We start from the raw sequence: 15240 nt of genomic DNA on the forward strand, positions 1-15240 counted from the left end.
TTTATGAGTGGCCTTGGGAAGTTACTCCTACCTAGAAGCAGAGTCCAGCCACTACTGCAAGTTTCTGCTAGCAGACAGGCTGCGTGGCAGATAGGAGAGGACGCCCCGGGGCGGGACCCCACAGTACCTCTTTGACAGCTGACCCACACACGGCGCCCGGCCCCATCTCCGTGCTCACGTAGAGTAAGGCGTACAGATAGCCTGCCCGGCCCTGAAGCAGCTCGTCGGGAAGGTCTGAATCTCGGCAGACGATGGCTCTCTGGAGCTGCAAAAGTCTACCCAACAAGAAACATCCTGCTTTCCCAGAGAGAAAATGTCTAGCATACCTCTTCCTGAAACTGCAAGGAACCCTGTCACTTTAGGAACCATCTGTTGCTATTTTTAATTTAAAACTAATTTTTAAAAATACCAAAAAAGAGGGAAAACAACGAAAACTTCCCCACTACAAAACCAAACAAAAACTTCTCTCTCAGATATCATCAACACGAATGATAAAACATCTTGCTGTTCAAAAGTTCTACATTTATATCTAAAATGTACAGGATCTATGCATATAAGAGAAGATACTCTAAACCATATACGAGAAGATACTCAATTTTGTAATCCAGAATTACAAGAAAGTGATTTCAAATTTTAACAAAAATGTTACTAAAATGTAGCCAATGCTTGAAAATTAGCTTGAGTCACCCCATCTTTAACAAACATTAACCGACCAGCACCTGCCAGACACTCCACCAGACCATGGCCGTGAGCTCTGATTTCTGCTGCTTCAAAAGAGAATATAAACCAAAAGGTACCATAAAAGCTTACATTCTCTAATTGTTTCCTAACAATTGAACCTAAAAATAACTGAGTTATTATAGAGAATCTAAGGCATATAAGGTAATTTTCATGCATTGAAGGCAACCAAAAATTATTTAGGAAAGAACACGTTTATTCTTCCCTCAAATTAAGGCAAACGCATGCTTGGATAGAAAGGTAGCATACAATCCCACCATTACGCTCAAGATTAAACTACAAACTCTTCGCTTATTGGAGAGAACTGTCTGCAAGAGCAGGTGAATTAAAAGATAAATTCTTTTTCGTTTTTTGAGTTTGTTTCTACATCAAGACTGAGAATTTGGAGAAAATACTTCCAGTTGTAAAAACTCACTTTGTGATGCATTCCTGGGACTCGTAATCACTTCTGAGTTTATGATATACCACAGCTCCAACGGCCAAGGGCCCAGCATCTCCACAGAGGAAAGTGACCCTCCGGCCATTCAGATTCCGAAGTGTTCTCTTTACGTAATCCAGGGATCTGAGCAGATAGGTCTGGTCACATGTGACCCGATACAACTGCAGGTACAAAAGGGCTATGCCTGGAATAATCACCACCACCCCCCCGCAAAAGAAAAGCATTATTGTCTTTCCTTTTTACTGTCAGGACATTATTTCATGATTACGTGAAAAACCTACATAAAGCCTACGTTTCTGAAGGAGTAACTTCAAACAAATTACATATGATATGTTTCTTAAAAATGGGGAAAAAAAAGAACCCAGTGTAGAAAAAATTGCAAACAAGTTAAAATGTTGCTAACTGTTCTGACACAATGATTCACTACCTCCTAGATAAGGGAAATACAAGACTTCCCACTCATTCCCCTTTAATTTTCATTCGTTTCCAGGTTGTACTTATTCTCCTTTGTATTATAAGCTAATCTGGATCCTTTTCTTCTTACTTCTCATATCATAATGTCCTCCTATCTTATGCCAAATTACATGATTGCTTTTCTGAGTTTTATACCATCTTCTTTCTAATTTATCTATTTCTCACAATTTTTCAATTTTCTTTAGTGACCAACCAACCAGTGAGTCAACTCACCGTTTACAGAACAGCTACATGATGCAGAGTAAGGTAGTGAATTCAGAAGACATAGCTTATCACCTATCCAAACTTCCTATTTTAGATTAAAGAACAGATCTGCTTACTCAAGGGAACCAGAGAGGGGTCTTTTTCCGAAAATCTATGGAGGATGACCTATATGACTTCTAAAAGGAGCATGCTATTATTCCTGGGCTCAAGAAGTCAATGTGACAGATAAGTAATAAAGGAATCTGTATAAATATATACCTAATAAAGTATACCGTAGGAAAAAATACTTAAAGAAATGATATGATGGCGAAAAGGCAAAAAAATCTATTAATGTTTGAACTGAGGTTCTCTAATATTCTGTTCTTTGTCTGATATCCTACTCTCACTTTTAATATTTTTCATTTTGCTTTTCAAATTTCTCTAAACAGGTAGCTTCTTCTTTAATTCTCCTATTCAGGGTATCCTACTTGCCTTTCAAATTAATTCTTAACACCTACATATATTTTTTGAGAAGTCCTTCTTTTGTCATTATCCATTTTTTCTTTTAAAGACATTAAGTCAAACAGATATAAAAGCATATTTGTAAGCCCTGAAAAAAATCCCTCCATATGAATTGCTTATGACCTCGAGTGTCTTCTGTATTCAACAAATTGAAATGATAAACATACAGAAAACAAGTTAGCAGTTAAATACCTACAAATTTCAAACATAATAATCACTATAAAATGTTTACAAGTACTTCATGATTGACTCAGAAACCCCTAAAAATAGGATGATGATCTGGTCAACCTGTGAACCTAAAAACCTATGGTTGTATACATTCAAAGCTTAAGTATTTTAAAGTAAATGATGATGGGTAAAGTATCAAAAAAAAAAAAAGTCATCATGACATTCTGCCCCTGAATACTTCAGTATGAAAATCTAAAATATATGAACCTTTTCTTATAAGCCAAAACAGCACCATAACTATCAAAATTAATACTTAGTGAGACTGAGCTGTGTTTTTTTTTTTTTTGTAGATCTTTATATCAGTTTTGGTACCAGTATTAACCTTGCTTCATAAAACAATGGGACGTATTCCTTATTTTCCTATTCTCTAAAACACTGTAAGAGGAGCACTGAGATTTCCTGTTCTTTAAAAAAAATTGTCTCTTTTTATTAGTTTATTGTTTCTTTTTCCCGTTTTATTGAGGTATAATTGACAAATAAAACTGTATATATTAAAGTGTACAACAGGATGATTTGACATACAATGTGGAAATATTACCACAATCAGGTTAACACATCCATCATCACACACAGTTATCATTTTGTGTGTGTGTGTGTGTGTATGAGAATGCTTCAAATCTACTCTCTTAGCAGATAACAAGTATACAATACACTGTGTGTATGTATAAAAATGCTTAAAATCTACTCTCTTAGCAGATTACAAGTATACAAATTACAAGTATACAATATAGTCCCAGGTTGTACATTAGATCTATAGAACTGGTATATCTTATAAGTGAAGGCTTATGCCCTTTGACCACCATTTCCCCATTTCCTCTACTACACAACCCCTGGTAATCACCATTATATTGTTTCCATGAGTTTGACATTTTGTTTGTTTGTTTTAGAATTAATATGTATGTGAGATCATACAGTTTGTGCCCTTCTCTGTCAGGCTTTTCACTTAGCATAATACCCCCTAGGACCATCCATATTGTCAAAAATGACAGGATTTCACTTTTTCTTGTGGCTGAACATTCCATTCATAGACAGCATAACATTCCATTAGATATAGTTAGAGAGATGGATCAATCGATCACAACTTCTTTATCCATTCAAGGATGGATGGATATTAGTTGTTCCCATATCTTGGCTATTGTTAATAATGCTGCTATAAACATGGGGGTGCAGATGTCTCTCTGAGATACTGACTTCCCCAGAAGTGAGACTGCTGGATCATATGGTTCTATTTTTAGTTTTTTGAGGAACCTCCATACTGTTTTCCATAGTGGCTGCACCAATTTATGTTCCCACCATATACTAGGGTCCCCTCTTCTCCACACCCTCACCAACACTTGTTCTCTCTTGTCTTTTTGACAAAAGCCTTCCTAATAGGTGTGACGTGATATCTGCAGTTTTTGATTTGCACTTTGCTGATAACTAGTGACGTTGAACACTTTTTCATATATGTGCCAGCCATATGTATGTCTTCTTTGGAAAAATGTCCACTCAGGTCCTTTGCCCATATTTTAATTAATTATTTATTTTTTGCTATTGAGTTATATAAGTTCCCAATATACTCTGGATACTAACCTCTTAGCAGACATATGGCTTGCAAATATTTTCTCCTGTTCTATAAAGCTGCCTTTTCATTTCAACTGTTTCCCTTGCAGTGCAGGAACTTTTTAGCTTGACCTACTCCCGCTTGCTTATTTTTTTATTTTATTGCCTGTGCTGTTGGTGTCATATCCAAAAAGTCATTGCGAAGACCCAAGGAGCTTTTCCTTTGTTTTCTTCTAGGAGTTTCACGGTTTCAGGCCTTACATATTTAAGTCTTTAATCCATTTTGAGTTAATTTTTGAGAGCGGTGTAAGATAGGGATCCAGTTTGATTCTTTTGCACGTGGCAATCCAGTTTTCAGCATTTATTGAAGAGGCAATTTTCCCCACTGTGTGTTCTTGGTTTCTTTGTCAAGAATTAATGAACCATTTATGCATGGATTTCCTCCTGGGCTCTCTATTCTGTTCCATTGGTCTCTGTGTCTGTTTTTATGCCAGTGACATATTGCTTTGATTACTATACCTTTATAATACACTTTAAAATCAGGAAGTGTAATGCCACCAGCTTTATTCTTCTTTCTCAAGATTGCTTTGGCTATTCTCGGTCTTTTGTAATTCTATATGAATTGTAGGACTGATTTCAATTCCTCTGAAAAATACCATTAGAATTTTGATAAAGACCGTATTAAATATATAGATCACTTTGGGTAGTATGGATATCTTAACAACATTAATGTTTCCAATCCATGAACAAAGAATATTTTTCCATTTATTTGCAGCTGCTTCAATTCCTTTCATCAATGTCTTATAATTTTCAGTATACAGGTCTTTTACCTCTTTGATTAAATTTATTCCTAAGTATTGTTCTTTCACGCTGTTGTAAACAGAATTGTTTTCTTAGTTTCTTTCTTCAATAGTTTGTTGTTAATGTACAGAAGAAACTGATTTTTGCATACTGATTTTATATACTGCAACTCTGCTGAACTGATCAGTTCTAACAAATTTTTTTGGTGGATCTTCAGGGTTCTTTACATATAAGATTATGTCATCTGCAAGCAGAAGCAACTTTACTTCTTCTGATTTGGATGCCTTTTATTTATTTATTTATTTTGGGGCAGGCCTTAATTGCTCCCCCCTAGAATTTTCAGTACTATGTTAAATGGAAGTGGCAAGACTGAGTGTCCTCGTCTTGTTCTAGATCTTAGAGGAAACGCTGAGTATTGTTAGCTGAGTACGAGTATCCTTGAGTATGATGATAGCTGTGGGCTTATCATATATTGCTTTTGTGATGTTGAGGTACATTCTTTCTGTACCAAATTTGAGAGTTTTTATTATGAAAGTATGTTGAGTATTATCAAATGCTTTTTCTGCATCTACTGAGATGATCATGATGTTTATCCTCCATTCTGTAAATGTTGTGTATCATATTTATTGACTTGTGTATGTTGAAACATCCTAGCATCCCTGGGATAAAACCCATTGATCACGCATATTCTTTTAATGTGCTCTTGAATTGTGTTTGTTAGTATTTTGTTGAGGATTTCTGTATCTGTGGTTCATCAGAGATACTGACCTTTAGTTTTCTTCTTTCCTTCAGCTTTTTTGCAACAGTGTGAGAGGGACTGGTATTAATTCTTTAAATGTCTGACAGAATTCACCAGTAAAATCATCAGGTCCTAGGCTTTTGTTGGGAGGTTTTTGATTACTGATTCCATCTCTTTACTCATTATTGGTCTGTTTACATTTTCTGATTCTTTATGATTCGGTTTTGGTAGGCTGTATGTTTCTAGGAGCTGATCCATTTCTTCTGGGTTATCCAATTTGCTGGCTTATAATTGTTCATTGTAGTGTTTTATGATCCTTCCTATTTCTGTGGTATCAAGTATAATGTCTTCTCTTTTACTTCAGATTTTATTTACTTGGATCTTCTCTCTTGTCTTCTCAGCTAGGCTTGGTAAATTGCCTATTTTGTTTATTTACTGAAAACCCAACTCTTAGTTTCACTGATCTTTTCCACTGCTTTCTGGTTTCTATTTCACTTATTTCTGCTCTGATCTTTCTTATCTCCTTTCTGCTATCTTTGGGTTTAGTTTGTTCTTGTTTTTCTAGTTCCCTGAGGTGTAAAGTTAGGTTCTTTATTTGAGACCTTTCTTTTCTCTTAATGTAGTTGCTTACTGCAAGGTACTTCCCTCTTAGAACTACTTCTGCTACATCCTGTTAAGTTTTAATATGTTGTGCTCTCATCTTCATTTGTTTCAAGATATTTTTTGCTATTCCTTTGATTATTCTTTGACCCACTGGTTGTTCAGGAGCTTTCTGTTTTAATATCCACATAGTTATGATTTTTCCAGTTTTTCTACTATTACTGATTTCTAGTTTCTTACCACTGTGGCTGGAAAAGATACCTGATATAACTTCTATCTTCTTAAATTCATTGAGACTTGTTCTGAGTTGTAACACATGATCATCTTGAGGAACGTTCTGTATGCACTTGAGAAGTATGTGTTCTGCTGCTACTGAATGCAATATTCTGTTTATGTCTGTTAGATCCACTTGGTCTAACGCATAGTTCAATTCTAATGTTTCCTATTGATAATGCAGATGATCTGTCCAATGTTGGAAGAGGGATCTTGAAGTCCCCTATTACTGTTGCATTGCTGTATATTTTCCCCTTCAGAACTGTTAGTATTCGCTATATTTTTAGGTGCATATATATTTACAACAATTATATTCTCTTGATAAACTGACTCCTTTATCATTATATAATGACCTTCTTTGCTTCTTGTTAAAGTTTTTGAAGTTAAAGTCTATTTGTTCTGACATAAGTATACCTACTCCTGCTCTATTTTGGTTTCGAGTTGCATAGAATATAATTTCCCATCTCTTCACTTTCAGCCTATGTTCATAAAGCTGATATGAGTCTCTTGTAAGCAGCATATAGTTTTTCTTATCCATTTAACCACTCTGTCTTTGATTTGAGAATTTAAGCCATTTAGATTTAAAGTACTTACTGATAATGTAAGGACTTACTAATGCTGTCTTATTATTTTTCTGGCTGTTCCATAGTTCCTTTCTTGCTCTCTAGCTGTCTTCCCTTGCAATTTGATGATCTTCTCTATTGGTATGCTTCAATTCCTTTTTTTTTTTTCTTTTAACTGCTTGTGTATCTACTACAGGTTTTTGCTTTGTAGTTACTATGAGATTTACATAAAACATCTTACAATGTTCTATTTTAAGCTAGTACAAAAACTCTCCTCCCCTCTCCCAACATCTTATGTTTCTGACATCACAAATTTACATATTTTATGTTGTATACCCAGTAAAAAATTATTATTGTAGCTATAGTTAATTTTAATACTTCTGCTAAAACTTTTGTAGTAAAATTAAGCACTACATGACCATATTACATTACTATAGTATTTGGATTTGACTACACACTTGCTTGTAACAGTATGTTTTATATTTTCATGTTACTGATTAGCATCCTTTTGTTTCAGCTTGAAGAACTCATTTCAACATTTCTTGTGAGGCAGGTTACTTGTGATGAACTCCCTCAGCTTTTGTTTGCTTGTGAAAGTATTTCTCCTTCATTTCTGAAGGACAGCGTGCCAGGTATATAGTATTTTTGGTTGGCACTTTTTTTTAAGTACCTAGAATACATCAACCCACTTTCTCCTCGCCTGTAGTTTCTGCTGAGAACTCTTCTGATAGCTTTCTTGGGGTTCCCTTGTATGTAAGTAGATTTTTGTTTCCTGCTTTGCAAATTCTCTGTCTTTGGTTTTAGACAGTTTTATTATAACGTGTCTCAGTAAAGTCCTCTTTGGGATGAGTCTGTATGGGAAATTATGAACATCATTAACTCTCTCCCCAGATTTGGAAAATCGTCAGCCATTATTTCTTTAAATAAACTTTCTGCCCCTTTCTCCCTGTTTTTCCTTCTGTGGCACCTATAATGCATTAATTGCTTTACTTGATTATGTCCCTGAATTCACGTAGGCTTTCTTTACTTTTATTCATTCTTTTTACTTTTTTCTGCTCTGAATGGTTAATTACAAATGACCTGCCTTCAAGTTCACAGATTTTTTTTCTTGTTGATCCATTCTGCTGCTGCTCTCTACTGCACTTTTCATGTCATTCATTTATATTCTTCAGCTCTACACTTCGTTTTTGGTTCTCTCTCTTAAGCTTGTTTTGTTTATGTATGGTTTTCCTAATTTCATTGATATGTCCCCTGCATTGGAAGGCGGATTCTTAACGAATGGACCACCAGGGAAGTCCTCTAATTTGAATTCTTTATCAGGCACACCATAAACCTCCATTTCTTTGGGGGTGGTTACTGGCAAATTATTTTATTATAAAATTATAAATTATTAGTGCTGTTATATTTCCTTGATCTTTCATTTTCCTTGAAGTCTTGTGTTGCTGTCTTAGCATTTGAAGACACAGTCGCCTCCTCCAGTCTTTACTGACAGCCTTCAGGAATGAAATGTCTTCTGTCAGCCTTACTACAGATTCTCAGGCATTCTCAGGCCTTCTCTATGGATATGCCTGCTCCACACTTTTTGTTCCCTGTTAGGGGAGAATTCTTAAGACTGTATGCCTTCTCCTGATTCCACAAAGCCAGGCTGAGTGCTGCCGGTCTCGTCTGCTTCCCTAGGGCAGCGAGGGATGCTCAAGTGTCTGCCTTCTCCCAGTTCTGCAGGGCTGGGCCAGCTTTCTGCCCATGCTCACTGTCCACTAAGGTTTGCACACACTGCCCTCAAGGGCACACACAGTTATGGGGTGGATCAGTGTGTGGGTGAGGAATGCAGAACGTTGGAGGTAACCATGGGCTAACTGGGGGATCCACTGGTGAGGTGTCCCCAGTGGCTCACAGGCAGGCTTCCTGATGGAGTCCTCAAAGTGGCTAGTGGACCTGCATCCCTTGTTGAATTCTGAGCCCTGGTTGCTATGCTCTCAGCCCTTCCTTGCCCCTTGGTCATGAACATCTCCTCTGTATTCTGAAAGGGATGGGAAAGAAGTGGGTATCCTATGTAGCTTCCCACATAGCTGGGGAAGCCGGGCACTCATTCACATGTTCTCACTTTCCCCTGTAGGAGAAATCACAGGCTGAATGTGTCTCTTGGCACTAAGCTGTGCCACCTTGGGGATGGGGTGACACAGGTGAAGTGAAAATTTTCCTCTTACCCTTTTCAATGTGTCCAATCTCAGTTTTTGTTTTGTGTCCCCCCCCCCCCGCCCCCACCCAATGGTATTGTGTAAATCCTCCACTGGACTCTTGGATCCCAGAAAGGTACTCTCATCTGTGTATAATTATCGAAGTCAGTGTTCTTTGGGGAGGAAGACAGTAGAAAACTCCTATTCCACCATTTTACTGTTGTCACTCCTAAGGATTTCCCGTCCTTTAGTAAAGGTTTGTTATAATTTCCCAGTGAAATTTTTGGGTAAATATTTGACAACATTCTCAAAATTTTATTTGGAATTTTGTCTGTTTACATGTCCTATCTCTTCTAGGGTCAGGTTTGGTAGATTATGTATTCACAGAGAATTATCCATTTCAAGTTACCTTGTGAAATAAATTTTTGTAAAGTGAAGAGTAGTCATGTGATTTCTAAAATTTCCTCTATTTATTTATTTATTTGGCTGCGTCGGGTCTTAGTTGCAGCATGTGGGATCTTCACTGTGGCATGCGGAAACTTTCGTTGTGGTGCGCGGGCTTCTAAGTTGTGACGCTAGGGCTCTAGAGCACGCGGGCTCTCTACTTGAGGCATGAGGGCTCCAGAGTGCGCAGGCTCAGCAGTCGTTGTGTGTGGGCTCTCTAGCTGTGGTGTGCGAGCTCTAGAGCACACGGGCTCAGGAGTTGCAGCACATGGGCTTAGTTACCCTGCAACACGTGGGATCTTAGTTCCCCAACCTGGGATTGAACCTGTGTCCCCTGCATTGGAAGGAGGATTCTTAACCACTGGACCACCATGGAAGTCCCTAAAATTTCCTCTGTTTTAAGGCTTCCCGATTTCATTTATGTTTTTGTGCCCTTCATCCCCTATCTGCAAACTTCTGTTCCTAATTAATGTCACTATAAAATTATGCCCATTTTCTCAATCATATCTTGGCTAGTCCTCTAATACAGGAATCAGCAATTTTTTTTCCATAAAGGCCAGATAATCATCTTTAGGTTAGGCTTCAAGGGCCACATTTAGTCTCTGTTGGGTTTTCTTTTATTTCAAAATTCTTAAGAATGTAAATAAAAATGCTTCTGGGTTCAAGGCCTGTGAACAAACAGGCTGTATCCCAGATTTGGCCCACGAGCCACTGTTTGTCAATTACTACATTAGTAGAGTCCTCTGGAATGCTCTTGATAAAAATATTTCCTAGGTTACTGTTATACTTTTTGTTATATTTCATATGCCTGGAGGGCAGTAACCTAGCTGGATTTAACATCTTATCTTCATATTTTCATTCCCTGAATATCTTGTAGGATGCCAGTTAACTTCTTTTTTAAAAAATATTTATTTATTTATTTGGCTGTGCCGGGTCTTAGCTGCAGCACATGGGATTTTAGTTGCGGCATGCAGGATCTAGTTCCCTGACCAGGGATCGAACCCAGGCCCCCTGTATTGGGAGCATGGATACTTAACCACTGGACCACCAGGGAAGCCCCTGCTGGTGAACTTCTGAATGTGGCCACTTAGAGGTTTGATACCAATGTGATTTTCTCCCTGTTGATATTTCCGTCATATACCTCCTCCTCAACTACTGACATCCCACACCACAGTGGTACATTTATTACAATCGATGAATTGACACTGACACATCATTTTCACCAAAAGCCCATAGTTTTTATTACGGTACACTCGTGGTGCTGTACATTCTGTGGGTCTGGACAAATGTATAATGAGATGTATCCACTACTGTACAATGATCCAGAGCAGTTTCACTGTCCTGAATATCCTCTGTGCTCTACCTATTCATCTGTCCTTCACCCTCTAGCTCACTGAAAACACTAACCATTTTTATTGTCTTCACAGTTATACATTCTCCAGAATATCATATAGTTGGAATCACACAGTATGTAGCCTTTACAGAATGTCTTCTTTCAATTAGAAATATACAATTTAAAATTTTAATTAATTAATTTTTTGGCTGCATTGGGTCTTCGTTGCTGTGCGTGGGCTTTCTCTAGTTGCCGTGAGTGGAGGCTACTCTTCGTTGCAGTGCACGGGCTTCTCATTGTGGTAGCTTCTCTTGTTGTGGAGCATGGGCTCTAGGCACGCAGGCTTCAGTAGTTGTGGCACGCAGGCTCAGCAGCTGTGGACCGTGGGCTCTAGAGCACAGGGTCAGTAGTTGTGGCACATGGGCTTAGTTGCTCCGCAGCATGTGGGATCTTCCCGGACCAGGGCTCGCACCTGTGTCCCCTGCACTGGCAGGCGGGTTCTTAACCACTGCGCCACCAGGGAAGCTCAGAAATATACATTAACGTTGCTCCATGCCTTTTTGTGGCACACTTCCTTTTAAGCCTGTATAGTGTTTCCTTGTTTGGATGCACCATTTATTTACTCATGCACCCACTGATGGACATCTTGGTTACTTCAAACTTTTGGCAATTATGAATACAGTTGCTATAAACATTCAAGTGCAGGTTTTTTGGTGGGCCTAAATTTTCAGTTCATTTGGGTAAAAAAGAGCACAATTGCTGGCACATATGGTAAGTGTATGTTTAGCTGTGTTAAAAACTTCTGAACTGTCTTCCAGTGTGTCTATCTTGCATTTCCACCAGCGGTAAATGAGAGTTCTGGTTGTTCCACGTTGTCACCCGCATTTGGTACTGTCAGTGTTTTGAATTTTGGCGATTCTGTAATGACATAAGACGTTGAACATATTCTTATACACTTACTTGCCATCTGTATATCTTTTCTGGTGAGGTGTCTGCTCATGCATTCTGCCTATTCTGTAATAAGGTTGTTCATTTCTTATTGTTGAGCTTTAAGAGTTCTTTGTTTACGCTGGCTAAAATCCATTATCAGATATGTCTTTTGCAATTATTTTTTCCTTGTCAGTGGCTTGTCTCATTCTCTTTTGCAGGTAGTTTTTAATTTTAAAGAAGCCCAGATTATCATTTACAGGGATACCTCATTTCACTGTGCTTCACTTTACTGCACTTCCCAGATGTTGTGTTTTTGGCAGATTGTAGTTTTGTGGCAACTATGAATTGAGCAAGTCTGTCAGAGTCATTTTTCCAATAGGATTTGCTCACTTTGTGTCTCTGTGTCACATTTTGGCAATTCTCACAATATTTCAAACCCTCAACCAGCAAAAAAGACTGACTCACTGAATGCTTAGATGATGGTTAGCATTTTTTAGCAATATTTTTAAATTAACATATGTACATTGTTCTTTTTGGACATGATACTATTGCACAATGTACTGTAAACATGACTTTTATATGCACTGAGAAACCAGAAAATTCATATGACTCACTTTACTGCGATACTCGCTTTATTGTGGTAGTCTGGAACTGAACGCACAATATCCCCAAGGTACGCCTGTATTTCTTTCACAGATCACATCTTTGGTGGTGTATCTAAAAAGTCAGTGCCATACCAAAGGCCACCTATGTTTTTTCCTGTGTTATCTTCTAGGACTTTTACAGTCTTGAATTTTATGTTTCGGTCTATGGTCCATTTTGAGCTAATTCTTTTGAAAGGTATCTAGATTCACTTGCTGCATGTGGATGCCCAGTTGCTCTAGGACCATTTGTTGAAATGACCATCTTCACTACACTGCATTGCCTTTGCTCCTTTGTCAAATATCAGTAGCTATATTTATGTGGGTCTATATCTGGGCTCTCTATTCTGTTCTATTCTTTCACCAGTACTACACTGGTTTGGTTATTGTAGCTTATAAGTCTTATAGTCTTATAAAGTCAGATAGCATCATGTCTCCAACTTTGTTCTTTTCCTTCAATATTGAGTATTGGGATATTCTGGGTCTCTTTCTTCTCCATACAAACTTTAGAATCAGTTTACTGATATCCACAAAATAACCTGCTGGAATATTGATTGGCACTGCATTGAATCTATAGATCCAAGTTGGGAAGAATTGACATCTTGACAATATTGAGTCTTCCTATCCAAGAATATGGAATATCTCTCTTTAGTTCCCCTTTGATATCTTTCATAAGAGTTTTGTAGTTTACCTCACATAGATTTTGCATATATTTTGTTAGACTTATACCTAAGTATTTTGGGGGGATGCTAATGTAAACAGTATTGTGTTTTCTACTTCAAATTTCACTTATTTATTGCTGGTATATAATGAAGCAACTGACTTTTGTATATCTACCTCATAACCTGCAACCCTGCTATCACTGTTTATTAGTTCCAGGAGATTATTTTTTGTTGATTCTTTCTGATTTTCTACATAGAACAGCATGTGATCTGCAAAGGTAGTTTTATTTCTTCCTTCCCCATCTATACACTTTTTATTTCCTTTTCTTGTCTCATTACATTAGCTAGGACTTCAAATATGATGCTGAGAGCAGTGGTGAGAGGGAACATCCTTACCTTGTTGCTGATCTTAGCAGGAAAGCTCTGAGTGTTTTACCATTAAATACAACGTACTTTTTTTGTGGATGTTCTTAACCAAGTTGAAGATGTTCCCATCTATTCACAGTTTGCTGAGAATTTTTAATCATGAATAGCCACTGGATTTTGTCAAATGCTTTTTCTGCATATATTTATATGATGTGACTTTTTTCTTGTTTAATCCCACTCCACTTTCAAATATTACTGTACCATTTCATGGGTAGAGCAAGTATCTTATAATAATAAAATATTCCTAATTCCTTCCTCCTACCTCTTATATCTTGCTGTCATTCATTTTACTTATACATAACATGTACATATAAACATATATATATATGCATACATATAAACATATACTTAAGCATATGTAATTGAACACATTATTGCTTTTATTTTGAACACACATTTTGATCCATTATATCATCTGAGAATAAGAAAAATAAAAGTTTTTATTTCGCCTTCATTTATTCATACTCTGAAGTTCTTCCCTTTTTTAACATAGATCCAAATATCTAACCAATACCATTTTCCTTCTCAGAAGGATTTGGCTTACCATTTCTTGAAAATCAAGTCTAATGGCAACAAATTCCCTTAATTTTTGTTTGAGAAAGCTTTTATTTCTCCTTCACTTTTAAGGATAATTTTGCAGGGTACAAAATTCTAGGATTTTTAATTTTTTTTTAAACTCTCAATACTTTAAGTATTTCACTCCATTCTTATCTTGCTTACACTGTTGCTGAACAGAAGTCTGGTGTAATTTTGATCCTTGCTTTTCTATAATAGGGCAGTTTTTTTGTGTTCTTTCAAGATTTAAAAAAAATTTTTATTATAATATAGGTGATTCACAACGTTGTGCTAGTTTCAGTTGTACAGCAAAGTGAATCAGTTATACATATATCCACTCTTTTTTAGATTCTTCTCCCATATAGGCCATTACAAAGTATTAAGTAGAGTTCCCTGTGCTATACAATACATCCTTATTAGTTATCTGTTTTATACATAGTAGTGTGTATATGTCAACCCCAATCTCCCAATTTATCCCTCCCTCCCCCCTTTCCCCTCTGGTAACCATAAATTTGTTTTCTACATCTATGATTCTATTTGTTTTCTAAGTAAGTTCATTTGTACCCGTTCTTTTTAGATTCCGCATATAAGCAATAAGATATTTGTCTTTCTCTGTCTGAATTACTTCACTCAGTATGACAATCTCTAGGTCCATCCATGTTGCTGCAAAAGGCATTATTTCATTCTTTTTTATGGCTGAGTAATATTCCATCATATATATGCACCACATCCTCTTCATCCATTCCTCTGTCAATGGACACTTAGGTTGCTTCCATGTCCTGTCTATTGTAAATAGTGCTGCAATGAACACTGGGGAGCATGTATCTCTCACAAGATTTTTTATCTTTGGTTTTATGAAGTTTGGATACTATATGCCTAGATGCAGGTTTTTTGTTTTTTTGTTGTTTTTGGCATTTATCCTCTTTGGTATTCTCTGAGCTTCCTGGACCTGTGGTTTAGTGTATACTAA

General features: G+C 37.0%; 1 protein-coding gene across 1 annotated transcript in view; it reads right to left on the reverse strand.

Annotated features, from left to right (window-relative positions):
* Positions 1-15240, reverse strand: part of LANCL2 (LanC like glutathione S-transferase 2) — an 82479-nt gene that overhangs the window by 45084 nt on the left and 22155 nt on the right. Inside the window, exons 3-4 of the mRNA XM_030871300.3 lie at positions 1154-1361; positions 128-275 (exon numbers count right to left, since the gene is read on the reverse strand). Of these exons, the coding sequence (XP_030727160.1) occupies positions 128-275; positions 1154-1361 (356 nt within the window). The remainder of the gene's footprint in view (positions 1-127; positions 276-1153; positions 1362-15240) is intronic.

The sequence above is a fragment of the Globicephala melas genome, chromosome 9 (genome assembly GCF_963455315.2).
Source record: "Globicephala melas chromosome 9, mGloMel1.2, whole genome shotgun sequence".
Taxonomy (NCBI): domain Eukaryota; kingdom Metazoa; phylum Chordata; class Mammalia; order Artiodactyla; family Delphinidae; genus Globicephala; species Globicephala melas.